Source organism: Branchiostoma lanceolatum, chromosome 15, assembly GCF_035083965.1.
Source record: "Branchiostoma lanceolatum isolate klBraLanc5 chromosome 15, klBraLanc5.hap2, whole genome shotgun sequence".
NCBI lineage: Eukaryota > Metazoa > Chordata > Leptocardii > Amphioxiformes > Branchiostomatidae > Branchiostoma > Branchiostoma lanceolatum.
The window spans coordinates 6258384-6279424 of NC_089736.1; the positions used below are offsets into that span (position 1 = coordinate 6258384).

The following is a 21041-nucleotide window of genomic DNA, read 5'->3' on the forward strand; positions in this document are numbered from 1 at the left end:
TATTTCTAAGGGGTCTTGAGGTCCACGAAACTTGGACTAATTTTGGATATTCTCTGATCTTCGTAGAACATACCTCTTTGCCCAGAAAATGTATAGTTATCATTGTAAAGTTTTGTGTAGTTATTACACGATCATGGTCATACAGTAGTTTCCCAGACGAACACACGGTGGTCAGCACCACCATGTGCTTGGACTCCATCTTCCATGTTCTCAACCAGATTCGCGAGTCTTTTTTCAAGTTGAGCAGCAGTCGGTCTGTCGTCAGGAACATCACACCAGCACTGACACATCAGCCTGTACAGGTCGATAGAGCATTGCTCAGGCTTCTCCATACGGTTTCCTTGCCTCAACATGTTCACCATCTGACAACAGTCTGGTCGGAAAGGGCCGGGGTAGCGAGGCTCCTCTCCTAGACTCGCAATCTCCCACAACATGACACCAAATGACCACACGTCACTCTGACAGGTGTACACCCCATACCGGATAGACTCCAGCGCCATCCACTTCAGCGGTAGTAACTCATCCCGCCCGTGGTGGTTGGTGCGCTCGTACACAGTGTTGGTGTAGACGTCTCGGGCCAAACCGAAGTCTGACAGCTTAGCGACCATTTGGTCTGTGATGACAACGTTCCGGGCGGCCACGTCACGATGGACGATTTTGACGCGCTCTAACTCCTGTAGAGCCTTAGACACATCGACGGCGAAGCCGAGCAGAGTAGCCCAGTTCACCGCGTTGGTGTTTTCTCTGAATCTGGTCAGATACGTCTGAAGGTCTCCGTGAGGGGCGAATTCTAGTATTATCCTCTTCGGATCAGACAGGGTGACCACGCCAAACAACCGAATGATATTTGGGTGCATGACTTTATCATCATTCTGTATGTTTAAGGATTCTTCAAAAAGATGGACCAGTATGTCCATCTCGCGACAGAAGTCCGCATGGACATTACCCTGCTGGCTGAGTTTGGAATCCACAGTTTTGATAGCGACTCTTACCTGCATTTCTCCAGGCAATTGTAAGGTTCCTTCCACAACATGGCCAAATGTGCCAATCCCAACTAACTCACCAAGGGTCAAGCACCGAGGGTCTCGTTCCCATGGTACAAAAGTCTCTGCCAAGTTTAGTTGTTGATTGACGCCAGGAGGCTGTAGTTCCTCATGAACTCGTTGTTGAAGATGTTTTCTTTCAAATTTTCTTTTTCTTCCGATAACTATACCAGAAAATATCACAACAGTAACAACAGGAAGGATGAAAACAAACATAGTAAAATATAATGACGTCTTGTGTGCCCCATGAACTGGACTTCTTTGCTTCCCTTCGCAGTATTCTCCGGTAAGGTCCGGTGGACAGATGCAAGTACCGTTGAAAGGGTTGCACTCCGCGCCGTTTTCACATCGGCATTGTTGTTCGCAGTTGGCCCCGAATTTTCCTGAAGAGCAAGACGTGTCACAGGTAGAGCCTGTCCAACCGGCCTCACATACACACCCCGTCCAACGGTCACAACCAACGTTGTGTAGACAGTCGCACGGTCTGTCACACCGCTCCCCGTGAAGACCGGGAGGACATTCCGTCACCTCTAAAACGTAGTTTCTCTCGAGTGTTTGTCCGTCAGATGTGCCGGCTTCACACGTGTACACACCGTTGGTCTCTGGTAGAATAGGGCTGATGAAAAAGTTAGGAGAAGTTTGGATAAAAACTTTGGAACTGTTGTTGCGAGATGACAGAAACCACCACGTCATGGACGAGACATTGACATGGACAGGGCGACATTGTAGGGAAACATTCCCAGTTATGTACATGTTTCCTTTGGGTCGAACGTCAATAGCGACTGCCGGGGTTGGTATATCACATGCCACACCCTTCCAACCAGGAGCGCACAGACAGGCTCCGTTGAAGCCATGACACCGGGCGTCGTTCTTACATGTGCAGTTTCTGTCACAATGTGCGCCGTATTTGCCATGTGGACAACCAGCTAGTTTGGCAACAATTTGACCTGAAGCATTTGAGTTTCCGTACGGACTTGGAGCCATCACGTTTGTTAATGCCACTTTAAATGTGACAGGCGTAGCTGTCTTAAGTACGCCAAGGCTGACAAGAAAGAAATACCTGTAGTCTGTATTAGTGATCCACGTCGGATCCAAACGTCCAGAAACGATGAGTTCCTCGAAGTCCATAAAGATCAGTATGTCTTCCCCGCGAAACGAAAACCTGTCAACTACAATAAGCGACAGCTTGTTTTGCCCTTCCTCCGAGTACTGCGTCAGATTTCTGTAATAGTTCATCCAAAAATGATGCATAAATCCGACATCTTTAGCATGGGTCATTCCGTATGTAAAGTTCACCTCACATCTGTCGTTTTCCACGTCATAGTACATTCTACGTTTCTTGATGTTGACAATATCGCTCGAGTCTTTATATGTAAGTCCAATGCTTGTTGAGATATTTACTACGTAATCAGTAAACTCTACCAATCGAGAAAGACCAGAGGATCTTTCAGGGGTTTCACATGTCTTGTTGTAGTATGAAGGGTATCCAGACACGTCCAACACATGAACAGTCAGGTTCCAAAGTGTCGTGTGTTTAGTGAAGTTGACGTTGCGTTCGTTTTCTATTAGGATTTTCAGTTGATAAGTTGACTGTATCTGATAATCCAATGGATTGGCAACTTCAACAGCACCAAGACTTTCTGCTATCTGAAACCTCTCGTAGTCATTACCATCATCAAGCAGTCTGTATGTCCTTGCCAGCTGTAGGGAAGTGTTGTGACGGGCAACGACTGTTCCTACTGTGGCGTTTTCGGGAACAAGGACGGTTGTATTGAAATGCGCCATACCCCTATCCATGGAGAATAAAACGAGACTGAATGGAAGGCACATCATGCCTAAGGACCAGAGCCCGATCATTGCCGTTGCTTGGAGAATAGGAAATCTGAGGTGGTTGAAACAAACAGCCATCAGTACATTCTGATAACACGCATATGTAAGTTGACGATAATCTTGACAAACCCCGTAATAAACCCATGACCAGTAGTTTCTTTTGTTTTGTCGAACCCGGAAGTTCCGCTTTTATGCAAGCATACTTACGCTCTAAACTGCAGTAATATAAGTCACGTATTTACCTTAAGTATTTTGCCTTTAACAGTCTTGATATGTAAAGCCGGGCAAAGGCAGAAATTTGTTTTTTTTAATGGCGTCTATCCTTAATCGTTCTACACGGATAGTATGGCGTCTATACTGTACGTATATAACACATAACATGTTAATTAAGGATGATAAGCATACTCTACCATTATCCCAGATGCCAAATGGCTAAAACCTAGCTCTCCTCTTTTCTCCGCGGATAGATTGCCTATTTCACAAAGATGTCTTTCTGAAGACTACACATTCCAACTCACCAATTTGAAGATGACAATCGAACTCAACTCAAATGCGGGCGACCGTTCTGCGTAGAGGTTCACTTCCGTTAACATTCCATCCAGTTGATTTGGTGCGTTAGAAATATACGAAAATTTGATACTGAATGTTTAGAAAACTAACTGAAGATCGGAATCACCTACCGTCAGTCTCAGTTACCGCACCTTTTCTTCGTAAGGATATCCTGGCACTCCAAACAAGTGTGGAGGGATACGTTGCGGAAGTGAAACTTTCAACAAGGAAACGGAACACAGCGGACGGGTATTTCTGCCGCGTAATTTGGCAAACAGGTGGGCTTCACTAATGTGTTTGTCCTTCAGAGAGGTGACAAGGTGCTAATATTGACCATTTCCTGTTCGTTTCTGTATGTTCATATGAGTGGGCTTTGTAAAGGACTATTTTCGCCCTCCTAAACGGCTACTTAGGTGTTAGCTCCTAATGGCGCTGAATATAAGAGTAGCCTTCTCGCTAGCCATGAATGTATACCATCTGTGTTGAACCTTTATTAAAGGATATTTTCTGGTTTCTTTTTTTCTGTCTTTCTACCTGACTGTTCTGTTTAGGGAGCAAAAATCAGGAAAATTGAGCATTCAACCACTGTCAGATTTCCATGTATTGTTATGAAATTATATAATAGTACATGGCAACAAACCAAAGGAATATCAACAGAACTAGTAACACATTATTCACCTCTTTGACGTGCATAGTACTAGTACATGCGTTCATGAGCGAATGTTCAAAGTTAACGAATAAGTAAATGTTGATTTTATTGTCAAAAATCACTCACAGTCATATCCAGGAGGTCGTGGACTGACTTCCCACTGATCTTCGGAAGCGAAGAAACAGCCATTATCCTCATCATCCGTTGAACGTCGACCCTGCTGCTTCTAACTGGTCTTGAGGTCCACAAAACTTGATCTTATTTTAGATACTTAAGTATTCGTCGAACATGCCCTCTTTGTTTAGAATATGTATAGTTGTGATTGTTAAGTTTCGTGTAGTTATTACACGATCATAGTCATACAGTAGTTTCCATGACGACCACACGGTGATCAACACAATCATCTGCTTGGACTCCATCTTCCATTTCCTCAACCAGATCCGCAAGTCTTTCTTCAAGTTGAGCAGCACTCGGTCTGTAGCCAGGAACATCACACCAGCACTGACACATCAGCCTGTACAGGTCGATAGAGCATTGCTCAGGTTTCTCCAGTCGGTTTCCTTGCCTCAATATGTTCACCATCTGACAACAGTCTGGTCGGAATGGGCCGGGGTAGCGCGGCTCTTCTCCTAGACTCGCAATCTCCCACAACATGACACCAAACGACCACACGTCACTCTGATAGGTGTACACCCCATACCGGATAGACTCCAGCGCCATCCACTTCAGCGGTAGTAACTCATCCCGCCCGTGATGGTTGGTTCGCTCGTACACAGTGTTGGTGTAGACGTCTCGGGCCAAACCGAAGTCTGACAGCTTAGCGACCATTTGGTCTGTGATGACCACGTTCCGGGCGGCCACGTCACGATGGACGATTTTGACACGCTCTAACTCCTGTAGAGCCTTAGACACATCGATGGCTAAGCCGAATAGAGTGGCCCACTTCGAGGCGTTGGTGTTTTCTCTGAGTCTGTTCAGATACGTCTGAAGGTCTCCGTGAGGGGCGAATTCTAGTATTATCCTCTTCGGATCAGACAGGGTAACCACACCGTACAACTGAATGATATTTGGATGCATGACTTTCTCATCATTCTGTGTGTGCAATGATTCGTCGAAAAGATGGACTAGTGTGTCCATCTCGCGACAAAAGTCCGCACGGACATTAGCCTGGTTGACTTCGGGGTAAACCGTTTTGATAGCGACTCTTACGGGCAGTTCTCCGGGTATTTGCAAGGTTCCTTCCACAACATGGCCGAATGTACCAATCCCTACTAATTCACCAAGGGTCAGGTACCGAGGGTCTCGTTCCCATGGCACTAACGACGCTGCCAAGTTTAGTTGTTGATTGACGCCAAGAGGCTGTAGTTCCTCATGAACTGGTTCTTGAAGTTGTTCCTTTAGAAGTTTTCTTTTTCTTCTGATACACGCAAATATCACAACAATAAAAGGAACGATGAAAACAAGGATAGTAAAATACAGAGAAATTTTGTGTGCCCCATAAACTGGACTTGTTTGCTTCCCTTCGCAGTATTTTCCGGCCAGGTCCGGTGGACAAATGCAGGTACCGTTGAAAGGGTTGCACTCCGCGACGTTTTCACATCGGCATGGCTGCTCGCAATTTGTTCCGAATCGTCCTGAAGGACAGGATGTGTTGCAAGTGGAGCCTATCCAACCGGCCTCACATACACACCCCGTCCAACGGTCACAACCAACGTCATGTAGACAGTCGCACGGCCTGTCACAACGCTCCCCGTGAAGACCGGGAGGACATTCCGTCACCTCTAAAACGTAGTTTCTCTCGAGTGTTTGTCCGTCAGATGTACCGGCTTCACACGTGTACACACCGTTGGTCTCTGGTAGAATACGACTGATGGAAAAGTTAGGGGAAGTCTGGATAGAGACTCTGGAACTGTTGTTGCGAAATGACCGAAACCACCACGTCATGGACGAGACATTGACATGGACAGGACGGCATTGTAGGGAAGCATTCCCTGTTATATACATGTCTCCGTCGGGTCGGACGTCAATAGCGACTGCCGGAGTTGGTATATCGCATGCCACACCCTTCCAACCAGGAGCACACAGACAGGCCCCGTTGAAGCCATGACACCGGGCGTCGTTCTTACATGTGCAGTTTTTGTCACAATGTGCGCCGAATTTGCCATGTGGACAACCAGCTAATTTGGCAACAATTTGGACTGTGACATTTGAGTTTCCGTACGGACTTGGAGCCATCACGTTTGTTAATGCTACTTTAAAGGTGACAGGCGTAGCTGTCTTAAGTACGCCAAGGCTGACAAGAATGAAATACCTGTAGTCCGGATCAGTGATCCACGCTGGATCCAAACGTCCGGAATCAAGGAGTTCCTCGAAGTCCATAAAGATCATTTTATCTGCCCCGGCCGCTGAAATCCTGTCAGCTAAAAAAACCGACGCCTTGTTTTGCCCTTCCTCCGAGTACCATGTCAGATTTCTGTAGTAACTCTTCCACAAATTATGCATATATCCCACATCTTTGGCATGGCTTACTCCGAATGTAAAGTTCACCTCACATCTGTCGTTTTCCACGTTATAGTATATTCTACGTTTCTTGATGTTGACAATATCGCCCGAGTCTTTATATGTAAATCCAATACTTGTTGAGATATCTACTATGTAATCAGTAAACTCTACTAATCGAGGAAGACCAGAGGATCTTTCAGGGGTTTCACATGTCTTGTTGTAGTATGGAGGGTATCCAGAGACGTCCAACACATGAACAGTCAGGCTCCAAAGTGCAGTGCTTTCAGTGAAGTTGCGTTCGTTGCTTAGTAGGATTTTCAGTTGATAAGTCGACCGTATTTGATAATCCAAAGGATTGGCAACTTCAACAGCACCTTGACTTTCTGCTATCTGAAACCTCTCGTAGTCATTACCATCATCAAGTAGTCTGTATGTCCATGCCAGCTGTAGGGAAGTGTTGTGACGGGCAACGATTGTTCCTACTCGGGCGTTTTCGGGAAGAAACACTGTTGTGTTGAAAGACGCTGTACCTCCAACAATGTAGAATGCAGCAAGGCTGACTGGAATGCACATCATGCCGAGGGATCGTACTTCGATCATTATTGATGCGTGGAGAATAGAATTCGAAAATCTGAGGTGGTTGAAATAATAACTTATCAATACATTCTGATACCATGTAAGTTGACAATAATCTTAACAAAGCCGTAACCCATGACCAATAGTTTATTTTGTTTCGTCAGACACGGAAGTTCCGCTTTTATGGAAACATACGGTTTAGAAAGTTGCCTTTGTACGTTGAATAGGGATAACAGGCTTTAACAGGCTGGATAAGAACGAGCAAAGCCTTTTTTTAATGGTAGCTATCCCTAAATCGTTCTACACAGTATGTCCAGTCTATATTATACTTATTTAATGCAAAACATATCAATTTAGGATGTTAAGCACATTCTATCATTATCACAGTTGCTGAATGGCTAAAACCTAGCTCTCCCCTTTTCTCCGTGGATAAAATTGCCCGTTCAGAGAAAATGGTCGTTATGGCGACTACACATTCCAACTCACCAGTTTGAAGACCACAATCGAACCCACAGCACACCTGCTTGCGACGCTGCCGCTGATAAAGGATATGTTCGTACATGTGTTTACTTCCGTGTGGGATTTACTTCCGGTGATTATAACATTTCACTTCAGTTGATTTGGTGCCGTGCATCAGTAGAAAAACACTTAACCTAAACACGGAATGTGTATAGATCTAGATGAAGATTACATTGAACAATTCCCTAGCCTGTTTCAATTATCGGACCGTTTCTTCGTAAGGATTTCCTGTACTTCAAAGGCGGAGGCACTTGCTCACAGTGCACCGTGCAAGTTTGCGGAACTGAAACTCTCAACACGGAACAGGAACACAACAGGCGGTCATTTCTGCGGCGTAATTTGGCACACAGGTGAGTTGTACTAATTTGTTTGTCCTTTACAGAGGTGACACGGTGCTAATATTAACTTTTCCAGTTATTTTGTTGGCATATTGGGCTTTGTAAATTAATGTTTGACTATCTTCACCCTCCAAAATGGCCACGTCGCGACAGGTGTTAGCCCTTAATGCGCTCAATATCCGAGTACTAGCCTTCTCGCTAGTCATGCGTTTATTCCATCTGCAACTTTTATTTCGATGTCAGCAAATGTAGCCACACTGTGTGATAGGAACCCTGTAGAGTTATACGAAATATTCCTTCAAGTAAACGGTTGGGTCTAGTCTGGCGCCAGCGCAATCGTGAGCCTTCCGAGTAATGCTAGGTCCTGGGAGTGTTGCCCGCCAACCCAGGTCAACTAGGGGAATTTTTACGGGGTGGAATGGAATTCAGTGACCTTTCTCATGACGGGCATGGTTATAACCAGAATTCTAGAATGATTGCTTGTCAGAAAAAGCCCAGTGCTTAGCAGGATTAGGGTTGAGATTTTGTGTTGTGTTACCGTTGTTTGTCTTCTTTGTTTGAATTTGAGTATGGTCAACTTTCCTGTAACGCTAGGCATTCCAATGGTTTGGGTGTGTCAGGTCTTTGAAGTAATTGAAAGCTAAAAGTGGTATTCACAGTGAGTATAAGTTATAACAAAACTTCACAGTCTGCTCGTGAAGCTGGTTATTAAACCAATGTGGTTTATACAGGTCTATCAATATGGACACAAAAAAGGAATCGACTTGAAATAAAACACGTCTGAGCCAAGTAAAAGCAGAAGTTGTTTGACTGTGTGTTTGTCACTCCATGGACCAGTGACACTGGCCAGTTCCGCATTCTTGTGACCCAAATCAAGGTCGTCTACCTGACTTTATGTCCATTCACAAACGTGGAACCCATTTTAGACAAGGATATTATCAAAGGTGGGGTCGTGTGGCGCAACGGCAGAGCGCTCGACTCACAACCAAGTGGTCCTGGGTTCGAATCCCGTCATGTAACCAATCTTGTGCCCTTGCATTGGGAAAGGCACTTTACACGACTGGGTACCTGACTTCGGTTGGGGAAGGTCCTATTGAGATCACCTGGTGTCGCCGAATGGCAGCCGCCCAGACCCTTGCGACAGTTCCACCAAATGCAAGTGTGGATAAAATATGTATATGTACATGTATATATATGTGAAACCTGTAAACCCTGCATCAATTCAGCTCTAGGAAGGCTTGGACACAAATGGAAGAAGAACATGAGACGTTACGGTTGGGGTCGTTAGAATAATTAGGAAGGAACTACCAATCGTAAGTCTTGTTTCTCTACCGGTGTTTTGAATTTGCATGTTTTTACTGTAGGTAAGCGACATGGACTAATGTATATCATCGTTTTTACTCCCGTAGGTTTCCAACAGCCTGCACACCACAATGATTTGTCCAAGAGCCTCTGGCATGTTGTATTTTCAAATCAGCCTTGTTGCATTCTCCTTGGTTGGAGGTACATCGTCTTTCAATACAATAGTGTTTGTTCCGGAAAACGCCCGAGTAGGAACAACTGTTGCCCATCACAGCGCTTCCCAGCAGTTGGGAGAGACATACAGACTTCTTGCCGGTAATGACTATGAGAGGTTTCGGATAGCAGGAAGTCAAGGTGTAATTAAAGTTGCAAATCCTTTGGATTATCAAATACAGTCGACTTATCAACTACAAATCCTGATAGGCATCGGACGCGACTTCGCTGAAAACACTACACTCTGGAACCTGACTGTTCATGTGTTGGACGTGTCTGGATACCCTCCATACTACAACAAGACATGTGAAACCCCTGAAAGATCCTCTGGTATTCCTCGATTGGTAGAGTTAACTAATTATTTACTTAACATCTCAACGAGCACTGGAATAAAGATCACAGACACGACTGATATTGTAAATGTGAAAAAACGTTCAGTATACTTTAGTCTTGCAAACGACAAATGCAAAGTGAACATGACGGTCGGGATCCATCATCTCCAAGATGTAGCAAATGCTCATGTTTTTTTCAAAGCTGGCTTCAATTATCTGTACTCTGGGGAAGGAGACAACAACGTGTCAGTAATTCTGATTGACAGAAGTATAACTAGAGATCAAGGTTATCAAGAAGTCGTGGCGCCTATGATGTTTTCCGAACTTGTTGCTTCTAAAAGTTTCAATCCTATATGGATTGATGACGAAAGATACAGGTACTTTCTATTCTTCAGACTTGGCGCACTTAAGACAGCTACGCCTGTGACATCCAAAGTGACATTGACGAACATAATGGCTTCAAGTCCGTACGGAAAGGGAAACTTTACAATCAATATAACATTCAGACTTGCAGGTTGTCCACATGGCAAATACGGTGCATATTGTGATAAAAACTGCACCTGTAAGAACGACGCCCGCTGTCATGGCTTCAACGGGGCCTGTCTGTGTGCTCCTGGTTGGAAGGGTGTGGCATGCGATATACCAACCCCAGCAGTCGCTATTGACGTCCGACCCGAAGGAAACATGTATATAACTGGGAATATTTCCCTACAATGTCGTTCTGTACACGTCAATGTCACGTCTTTGACGTGGTGGTTTCAGTCATCTCGCAACAACAGTTCCAAAGTTTTTATCCAAACTTCCCCTAACTTTTCCATCAGTCCTATTCTACCAGAGACCAACGGTGTGTACACGTGTGAAGCCGGTACACCTGTCGGACAAACACTCGAGACAAACTACGTTTTAGAGGTGACGGAATGTCCTCCCGGTCTTCACGGAAAGCGGTGTGACAGGCTGTGCGACTGTCTACATGACGTTGGTTGTGACCGTTGGACGGGGTGTGTATGTGAGGCCGGTTGGACAGGCCCTACCTGTGACACGTCTTGCTCTTCAGGAAAATTCGGGACAAATTGCGAACAACAATGCCGATGTGAAAACGGCGCGGAGTGTAACCCTTTCAACGGAACTTGTATCTGTCCACCGGACCGGAAAGGAGAATACTGCGAAGGGAAGCAAAGAAGTACAGTTAAAACTGCTCACAAGACTTCACTATATCTTACTATGCTTGTGTTCACCCTACCTGTTGTTGTTGTGATATTTGCTTGTATAGTTAAAAGAAGAAAAAGAAAATCTCTAAGGAAACAAGGTCAAGAACCAGTTCATGAGGAACTACAGCCTCTTGGCGTCAATCAACAACTAAACTTGGCAGCGTCATTAATCCCATGGGAACGAGACCCTCGGCACTTGACCCTTGGTGACTTAGTCGGGATTGGCACATTCGGCCATGTTGTAGAAGGAACCTTCCAAATACCTGGAGAACTGCCGGTAAAAGTCGCTATCAAAACGGTTTACCCCGAAGTCAACCAGGATAATGTCAATGCGGACTTTTGTCGCGAGATGGACATACTGGTCCATCTTTTCGACAAATCATTGCACAAACAGGAAGATGAAAAAGTCATGCACCCAAATATCGTTCAGTTGTACGGCGTGGTCACCCTGACTGATCCGAAGAGGATAATACTAGAATTCGCCCCTCACGGAAACCTTCAGACGTATCTGACCAGACTCAGAGTAAACACCAACGCGGTGAACTGGGCTACTCTGCTCGGCTTCGCCGTCGATGTGTCTAAGGCTCTACAGGAGTTAGAACGGGTCAAAATCGTCCATCGTGACGTGGCCGCCCGGAACGTGGTCATCACAGACCAAATGGTTGCCAAGCTGTCAGACTTCGGGTTAGCCCGAGATGTCTACACCAACACTGTGTACGAGCGCACCAACCACCACGGTCGGGATGAGTTACTACCGCTGAAGTGGATGGCGCTGGAGTCTCTCCGGGATGGGTCGTACACCTGTCAGAGTGACGTGTGGTCGTTTGGTGTCATGTTGTGGGAGATTGCGAGCCTAGGAGAGGAGCCGCGCTACCCTGGCCCTTTCCGGCCAAATTGTTGTCAGATGGTGAAGATATTGAGGCAAGGAAACCGTATGGAGAAGCCTGAGCAATGTTCCATAGACCTGTACAGGCTGATGTGTCAGTGTTGGTGTAGTGCTCCCGACCACAGACCAACTGCTGCTCAACTTGAAGAAAGACTTGCGGAATTGGTTGATGAGATTGAAGACGTTATTGTAGACTATTTGACGCAGTGGGAAACTACTGTATGAGCGTACTCTTGTGATGCTGCTCTTGTGGCATTCTTAGGGAATGCACTGTGCACTAGTACTGGTCGGAAGAAAACAAGAACTTGTCGCTCTGGTGAGGAAATGGAGCTCAAGGAGATGACGTAAGCGTCAGTACCCGCAACTCAATCACCTTAGATCAAAGCATGTGAATATTGCACAGGCAACCATTTTTTTCAGAAGTTAAAACAGATAATGCACGAGGTAAAATGTATTATTTAAAGTAGGTTTTAGTATTACCAAGAATACAGTCAAATCTACAAAGCTTGATGATGTTGTCTGAATGGTAGGTTGTATCTACATTAACATGTATATTTTCTAAAGCTTTTATTACGTTTATTTCATATATGCAGAATATTCTAGAGTAACGCCAATATTACATACTGGTAATATCTAAGTGTAAAGTTATGTCTTGGTTTCTAAAGAAACTGAAACAGTAGTGCTTTTTAAACGTTCTATTTACATATTTCGAGAAGGACTTTCAATAACCCATATATAAAAGTTCAGTAAAGCGTTTCGCATATATTTAAACTCAGTCTGTTGCTTCTAAGGAGTCACAAAATACTGTTAACGGATAGGCAAAGAGAGAAGGGTTGCTGAACTACGTTTTAGTCGGACTGTCCAGAGTAAGCTCCTTGTCCAGCAGCTGCAGTAATCTTGAGTGTAGCGAGGCGGCGCTTATGCTCATGCTTCTCAGTTCTTCTCTCAAGGTAGTCTCCTGAAAAATATGAAAGAGTTGAGTTGAGTTTTTTAGCGACGCCAGGGGGAGAGCCAAATGGTGTACCACTGTTCAGTCTACCAGACTTTCCAAATATTCTCAGTAGGCGTTTCTTTCGAGGTGCACTGTCGTGGAATTTACGGGCATGCGTACTTAAGACATTGTAATGGTAGAAAGGATCAACCACGGTCCGTTGGAATCGTTGAGTAGAAAGTAAAAGACTACCTCTCCGTAAATCAATGGGCTCTTTGATGACCCAGACTGTCAGGTCTGATTATTTCTACCTCCTCTGACCTGTACTTTTTGCACTCTGTTGGTCATCTTCCCATTCACCTACTGTCACTCTACCGAGAGTGTATCCAAATAACTATGGACACACACCTTCACAAACACACCCCAAAACCATAGACTCTATTTTCGGAGTCACAATACCCTCAAGCGTTTTTGATTTTGCAGAAAGTCGTCTTACCTCAGTTCCAGCGTGAACCAGTAGGTGTCGCAATACCGTCTTATAGGCTCCGTTCATGTTGTGTTTGGCGTTGAGTCCTTGACATGAACCATAAGCACAAGGAATACCTATAAGAACAAAGGAAGATTGATTGAAGTAAATGGCAAAGTCGGTGTATTTGAAGTCCTACCCCATACAATATTATCATATTGTAACTACTGTGTATCGTCATAAGACTGACAAACTAAGTTCTGTAGTTAAAATCAGCTTGTCTAAAAAGAAAAAAGAATACGTAGTTTCTAATGCATGGCAAAATCGCAGAGATAGCAAACATGCGAGTAGTTTAACAAGGAAATTATTCCTCCATATGAAGCTGAGGGAGGATCATTAATAACTTATAGCTTGATGCCATCTAAATTGTTGAAGGTTTTGAGAAAAAGAAAAAAAAATGCTTCCAAACAGTAGATAATACTGTGAAATTGGGGAAAACAATTGTTCTGGTGACTTACCAACATCCCTTCTATCTATCCGGCAATCCGAGTCTACTATGCACTTCCGTTCCACGTTGCTGACGTCATCCAGGTCCGTCAACTTGACCTTGCCCCCCACCCACACGAACTGTTCGACCTTGAAGTCCGCCATGAGAAGAGAACCCATCGGGGAGTGCTCCAGATAGTCCAGCAGACTCGCTAGGTCGATAGCAATCTGGGAAAAGAAACATTAGAAAAATATAGAAATAAGTTCATTGAAAATTGTTGGTCGAAGGCGAAGTAACGGATAAAAACAATGGAGTACAATATAACTCATAGCTATTCGAAGTTAAATGCTACTTCCAAATCTTAACCTGTTATTTTTCACTTTTCCTTTTCAAACAGCGGAAGACGAAGCGTAAGTTTTCCTGTAATGCGTGGGTTCAGTGATGTTAAGAGGAGGGTAGTTTTCTCTATAAGGCAAACGGTATATAGCAACTTGAAGGTAAAATATTCTACAATCGTTATTCTTATTAGAAGCAATTAAACAAACAATAATATCATTGGTATCTGTTTAAAAGGATACATTTTAACGGAGATTAGATGTTGCTCAACGCTGTTTTACGGCATATCGATACCTTCAGTCGTATTTTCCAGTCCATTTTGCGCGCCCTTCCTACGTGAAATCTAGTGCCCATTTCTGTGACGGACACAACGCCATGGTCTGCCAAATTTTCGCCAGTTTCTTCACTTTGCACACAGTACCCAAGGAGCTGTGAGCGAGAAAAGATAATAGTTACCTAATATAACTAAATATGAAAAAAAACTACACAATACAAAAGTCTTTACATCCCATAAGTTATGGAATAACCTGTGGAGAAAGATATGATTGCGACAAGCGTCACATCAAATTATGAGTTGCTACACAACGTTATCATATATTGGTAATATTTTCGGTAGCTCATACTGTCCGAACCAAGTTCTCGTCCGAACTCGGCATTTTCACTGTCCTGTACAGAAAAGGCTCCGCTTGTGAGGCGTAACCAAAAATGCATCTATTTGATGGTACTGTATCTATACTGTGGTAATGGAAGATATGTCCTCACCTGCACGATGTTTGAGTGTTTCAGCTGCTGAAGCAACAAGATCTCCTTCAACAGCTTGTAGTTGGGAAAAATAAAACATTTGTTCCATCTGCCACGCTCGATCGACTTAGTACACTCTTTCACGTCTTTCACAGTCGACAGTACGCGCTTTACGGCGACTCCACTGCCTCTGTAATTCCCCAGTTCAACAACTTTCGTAACACCTCTTCCCATTGGATGACTTATTCTAATTTCCGCGATATCCTGGCAAGTAAGAAGCGCGGTTTGATTACCGGGAGTGTCTGCGATTCTCATTGGTTGAAGCTGTGATATCCAGGGACCAATCGCCTCCTCCGACACATTCGCTAACTTTGCGATGTTTTTTAACTCTTTGCTTAGATTGGCCCGCTGTTGGTCCAATCGGTCAAGCCGAGACAACCCCTCCCACAAAAGTTTCGTCACATTTGTCTCCTCTGTTGTTGTTGGTGTTGTAATTCTTTTCATGTGATTTAACATGTACCCCGAATAGGTCAAATCGAGAAACGCAGAGACTAGAACGTACACAAGAAGCAGAGGGATAATGAAAGAAAGTTTCCTTTTGTGGCCGTGATGAAGTCTACGTTGTCGGACCATGTTTAAGTTTCTGTCTTATTTGGCACACCTAGAAAGAACAAGAAAACATCCCAATAAGAATTCTGTCAGCATCAAACAGTATCAATCTGAATACAAAATGCGTTGCACATACGCACCTCAAGCCATGAACCGGCTTCTTCCTACAAGTTCCACGAACGCACGAAAACATCACCCATCGTACCTGCCCATCATCTGTGTTCGGACTTGACCCTCGTTTAACCCACGTGTGCGTTGAGTTGCATATGCATGTAGCTAATGGCATGTGATCTCTATGCCATAGAGAACCACTTAAGGGCACTTAGTGGCAGTTGTTGACAAGATTTCACTGCTAATCCTTGGACTGATGTACGTAAACACAGCATAAGCCTAAGTATACTCAGGCTTAACTCGGCAGCTCTAAATATTAGACACGAGCCTTGTATCATGATAGAAAAGTGAGATAACTAGTACTATTAACTTTTGGACAATGCCAATTGCTGAACACGTTCCATAGATATGAATAAAGCCTTATTGACACAAAAAAACAACAGTGATATGACTCTGAGGTACATTTTTGGATCTGGACTCTGAAGACCTAAAGAAAACTTAGCATACTTGCCAGTGACACTTCTCCCAATGACGGTTTCTATGTATGTCTGTTTTTGGTGTATTTCGTACCATCATACTATCTGCATACTGTAAAATATCCTCGCAACGGAAACAACAAATGGATTGTTTTGACTTTTAATCAAACACAATCGGCCATTAGCGGCCGTGTATGTATTTTCGGGATCAGGCTGATGTTATTTTCGACAGTTTTATTGACTATCGACGGCGTGTATCGCCACAACACCAGATAACCTGCGAGGCCGGCCAAAAAAACACATTCCATGGCACATACTTAGCGAAAACAAACGCCAATAGCACTGTGACAGTAGTGGCGAGGGCATAAAAGTTTGAAATTACGTTTCCTAGCGAAGCTTTTTAAACTTCGAATTCCTTTCAAAACTTCAACCGACAAGAGAACATCAATAGCTAGGGGGAACAGAAACCAGGTGTGCCTCTGGAATCCGTAAAAGAGAGATTTGGCAGCACACAACTTTAGCTGGCCGATACGACAAATTTCTCTAATTCTGTACCACAGGTTATTTTTCGTAACGGTGACTTCTGTTAGTAGTTTTTACTCAAACTAATAACATATCAGTAGGCTTGGAAAAACAACGTGGAATCGATATCGGTCTGATTTATATTACAAAAATTTAGGGGTTGCAAGTTCTACTGGCTGAGCCTTATGTCGACAGTCGAACGGGTGAACCAGGAGGAATTATTTGAGGAAACCTTTCTATCGGTGCGATGATTGGAAAGAAAGACATATCTGCACCAAGGGTAGGATGAAATAGATCTAGAATGTGCAGAGAAGCGCAAAGTACACCATACCACGAGAACCATCTATTCTAGTGCTTTCTACAGATGTCAACACGTTGAAACCTTTAAGGAGAAACTGGTGGAGAATAACTTCAAGAAAAAATGTAAAGGACCTTCAGAAATGGATTGTTGTTGCAACCAATGAGGCTTTCTAGTAGCGTAACTGATTACTGGACGGATTTCAGCTAAAAACATTTTCAATTTTTACGTTTAACCGGAAGGCATAGCTCGATCGTACCTACCTCAATATCAGCGTAAGGCGTCGTCGTAAAGGATGATATGGCAGGAATGAACGACTGTCTTACACCTTCACAAACACGTCTTTACACTGCTACGTCACTGTCCTTAAATACCGCGCAGCGTGACCCTAAGTGGCCTAACACTAACATTTTGATGACGAAAGCAGCAGTACACAATCAGTGACCAATCAGAAGTCTCCCTTTTTACCACTGACCAAAACAGGGCCACGAGGCCATGACAACCAGGATAAACAAACTGTGATTTGGGCTCATTAAGAAGTCAACATTAAAAACACAGCACTTATAGTGTGGCAAAATTACTTGCGTTACATTTCCTCATAAATTCCTTTAAGACCAATTTCCTTAGTAATGAGAAGCCGAAGTATTCCCAGCAATGTTGGCATGGACGAGTTTTTTTCAGGTAGAAACTGCTTAGTTTGGCGGCAAAATCTCAGATTTAAACGAAGATCTTAGTAAGACTTACTTACCTAGAGTCATCGATCGTTACACCTCTCAACTTAACCTTCTCCAGACTGCCTAACCCGGTAACCTATACAAATTTGCTGCCAAACGGCAACCTTAGCAGGTTGAATGTTAAGTCAACCAGAAGGTGTACGCACAGGTCATTTTGACCCGTTGAAATTAATCAAATGATAAGATAACGATGACTAATGTTACTGTTATTGTTAGCGTAGCGAGATATGAAAAACGTTCGTGCTGTTGACCACGGCTCATCAAGGCTACCAAGGCTAAGCACTTGAGTGAAGCAAATAGCGGAACACAACAGACTGTACATACTTAGGGATTTAAAGCCACACAGGAGTGTAGTACATACTTGAGGAGAGGCAGGCTGTCATTTGTTTTTGGAAATTCTGTATTTGAAAATACCAAGATTAAAGGTAAAGTAACTGAGACATGAAAAGACCAAGAACCATATGTCATAGACACACAAAACTATCTAGTGGGAAACCATCAAGGCATTCGAACTAGAATAGAAATAAATATCATTACTAGAACTCTATGTGTACAGTGTGGGGAGGGGGCAGAGGAGTTTAAGTTGTAGATTCATTTATTTTTGCAGGGATCTAATTTTGCGGTAGGAGTGGAAAAGGAGGTTTTGTCAGTAGAAAAAAGTAATACTGCAGCACAAAAAAACATATTTGTGGTATCATGATTTTGAGTTTCATGTACACCTTCACAATAGTCTGACCAAGGAAGTTCAAAACCATGTCTTGAGACTTCCATGGATTTCAGTTGTGATATTTCACATGTTAGGCTAACATTAGAATTTAACAAACACACCCCTTATCTAACAAACACACCCCTTATCTATACAAATAGATACGTAACCATGCATTATACTTTCCATCTGGTTCAGAAAAGCCTACCAAAGCAAACCGCCATGACATGACAGTCTTGGTCAAATGCTTCCTTGTGTCCTCAGTTCTGAAGAAGCCTGAAACCTTTCCTCTGTCAACCAGACTTCAAGAAGGAGTCAGCCTTTCTTCATTCTACTGCAAGATAGCATAGGTTTGTTTAATACATATAGTGTTTACAAGAACAGGTGTAAAACCAGATTTGCCCAAGTGTATGTTGCATATTATTGTGTCAAAATCTAGCCAATCATTACCAATGATAGGTGTGGAGTTTACTTAGCAAAGATCGTCATAACAACAGTGGAAGGCATGATACCTTTGAGAACCCAGGGGAACCCAAGGTGTACCAAATCAATATAAGCCGGTTAATGGTTTTATCTGCACTTGTGTGACGTCAAAGGAAAAGGCCCCAAACTTGTAAACAGTTCTTGTCTAGAGCATGCTTGATACCATGCCCAGGCATGTTTTGTTTATGTCTCATGGGCTTTCAACTTTGTATACATACAGACAGAAATTAGGCAAACCTTCTCTTGTAAATGTTACATGTTAATGAATCATTCCATCACCATATTGACTATTTCATTCAAAATCTTTGTCCACTTTGCATCAAAATACTAACATGCAAAATACTACTACTGTGTTCATTTTACGGATCATGGCGGCAAATGTGCAGATGTTGGCACATTGGCTTGGGATTGACACTGGTTTTGTTGTGCCTGTAACATTTCAGCATTCAGTGTAATTTAGGGGGTGGGGGGAACATTGAGGAGAAACTTGCAAACGATATTTATGATAAAACGAGAGAAACTTCCTACATCGACAGACAATTCTCTCTAAAAGGTGACCTAGATACACTCAAACTTATATCTAGCACACATACAAGGCGAAAACGGTAGTTTTGTGAGAAAGCAGACGGTATTTTACCTGAGGATATATTTGAGTGACAGGGGTGTCCTTCCAAATCAGTCTCATTCAAGATTTCCCGCTTCTTCCGGACGATTACATTTCAAAATAGGTAGAATAGCAACTAAATTCTTGTTGCTAGGACAGCTAATCACATTTAAACCTCTGACTGTTTCTACTGTCAAATAAAGTGCTAGGCATGTTGATTAGGCAGATCACTGACATCGATAGATTTTAAGCATTTTCCCGCTTAAGATATTACAATGAATAAACATAATGATTTTCCACTCTATTCAAGTGGACTGTGCAAGAGGGATTTTACCATATTTAGCCAAGGGGTGGACAGTGTTTAACGTTATGTGTCAAGTGGTCGGATCTATTAAATCGAGGAGATATAATCAAGGAAGTTAAATCATAAAAAGAGAGCATGGCATTGACAGCCCGTTGTGAGGCTTTGTTTCGCGCTGCGACTGATTGTTTTCAATCCGGGGCTGAGCTCCTTGGATCAGTATGTTCCAACCTTCTTGGTATGTTCGTAGCGCCGAAGTTCGCGGGCTTTTTCATTGAGACATGACGTCACATGCTACGATTTCAGCCGAGTACAGGCCGAGCAGGGCCGATGGGTCTGACTTTTCCGATGATTCCCATATTTGGAAGCCTCGGCGGGGTTACGGGGACTTCATCTTCGGCTGGAGGACAAAATGGCGGTAATTTTGGTTGTCACAGTAGTTTCTCTTTGATGTACGACAAACATGGGTGAGTCTACGGCCACTTTTGTGGAGTGGTCTTCGTTTTATAGGGACAGGAATATGGATGTGACGTTTGTACAGCTATATTTTAATGTGGCTAAAAGAAAATGGAGATTTCTTCAACATTTCTCTGAACAGTGATCAAGCCGTGCTCGTTCTTGTTTTGTTATGTTTGTTGGCACCGGTCACTGTCTTGTTTTCCCGTTCCCAGCGATCGGCGTTCTTGCATGATTTTCGGGTCGGTGGGGTCTTCGTTTATGCCTTGGCTACTTCTGCATTTCTGTAAGATCCATCTATTTGGACACCAAATGAATGGACTGCATTATGACTGACAGAAATGTATGATTTGTATCGTATATACTTCATATACGATCCAAGTCTAGCCAAGTTTGTAACTCTACACAGCCAACACATGCAGGCAATATCCTAATTCTAATCACATGACATTAAATACTAGCTGTGATTCATGTAACTAATTAAACCTCCTTGCCTAAATGTGAAAAATATTAATGTTGCCAAATAAGCCAGTGTATGTAATATTAATGATAATAGCCAAGAGATTGACCACTGCATCTGACAGAGTTTTATTCCTTGACAAGTTCTAGAGTAAATGCATAACGTGTTATCTTATGCCGGTCAGTCAAATGATAATAGATACTATATCATTTCCTTGTATCACATCATTCATGTACATCTTTAACAATGGCAAACATAGCAAATGACAAGCCATCTGCAATATACACTATAGGGTTATGAAGTACCCATACCCGACGCTTCGAATATACATATGCTCTCTTGTAGGATATATCTGATGTTCTTGTTGTTTACT

At 43.3% G+C, this 21041-nt stretch overlaps 3 protein-coding genes across 4 annotated transcripts; 1 reads left to right on the forward strand and 2 right to left on the reverse strand.

Annotated features, from left to right (window-relative positions):
* Nucleotides 1-11: 11 nt before the first annotated feature.
* LOC136421074 (uncharacterized) lies at nt 12-7330 on the reverse strand. The gene is made up of 2 exons (XM_066408220.1): nt 4435-7330; nt 12-2960 (listed from the first exon to the last, which is right to left on the reverse strand). The coding sequence occupies exons 1-2, from the start codon at nt 7171-7173 to the stop codon at nt 138-140; spliced, it is 5562 nt and encodes a 1853-aa protein (XP_066264317.1). The 5' UTR covers nt 7174-7330; the 3' UTR covers nt 12-137.
* A 2080-nt stretch (nt 7331-9410) lies between these two features.
* Nucleotides 9411-12293, forward strand: LOC136420459 (uncharacterized). The gene has a single exon (XM_066407398.1). It carries the CDS (start codon nt 9440-9442, stop codon nt 12170-12172), a length of 2733 nt encoding a protein of 910 aa, XP_066263495.1. The 5' UTR covers nt 9411-9439; the 3' UTR covers nt 12173-12293.
* Nucleotides 12294-12371: 78 nt separating this feature from the next.
* On the reverse strand, nt 12372-19571 carry LOC136420460 (extracellular tyrosine-protein kinase PKDCC-like). Of its 2 annotated transcripts, none has more exons than XM_066407400.1 (6): nt 19485-19571; nt 14930-15569; nt 14462-14596; nt 13863-14058; nt 13375-13481; nt 12372-12905 (listed from the first exon to the last, which is right to left on the reverse strand). In XM_066407400.1, the coding sequence occupies exons 2-6, from the start codon at nt 15539-15541 to the stop codon at nt 12789-12791; spliced, it is 1167 nt and encodes a 388-aa protein (XP_066263497.1). In that variant the 5' UTR covers nt 15542-15569; nt 19485-19571; the 3' UTR covers nt 12372-12788. The 2 variants fall into 2 exon arrangements, with proteins under 2 accessions (XP_066263497.1, XP_066263496.1); XM_066407399.1 differs by lacking the exon at nt 19485-19571 and adding an exon at nt 18573-18705.
* Between the last annotated feature and the right edge of the window lie 1470 nt (nt 19572-21041).

Coding starts and splice junctions, on each gene's coding strand:
- LOC136421074 (XM_066408220.1), bottom strand. CDS start 7,173: ATGATCGAAGTACGATCCCTCGGCATGATGTGCATTCCAGTCAGCCTT. Junction 2,961..4,434: donor TGGTCGTCATGGAAACTACT/GTATGACTATGA, acceptor GCGTGTTATCAG/AATGTACTGATGGCTGTTTG.
- LOC136420459 (XM_066407398.1), top strand. CDS start 9,440: ATGATTTGTCCAAGAGCCTCTGGCATGTTGTATTTTCAAATCAGCCTT.
- LOC136420460 (XM_066407400.1), bottom strand. CDS start 15,541: ATGGTCCGACAACGTAGACTTCATCACGGCCACAAAAGGAAACTTTCT. Junction 14,597..14,929: donor AACACTCAAACATCGTGCAG/GTGAGGACATAT, acceptor TCTCGCTCACAG/CTCCTTGGGTACTGTGTGCA. Junction 12,906..13,374: donor TGGTTCACGCTGGAACTGAG/GTAAGACGACTT, acceptor CATATTTTTCAG/GAGACTACCTTGAGAGAAGA.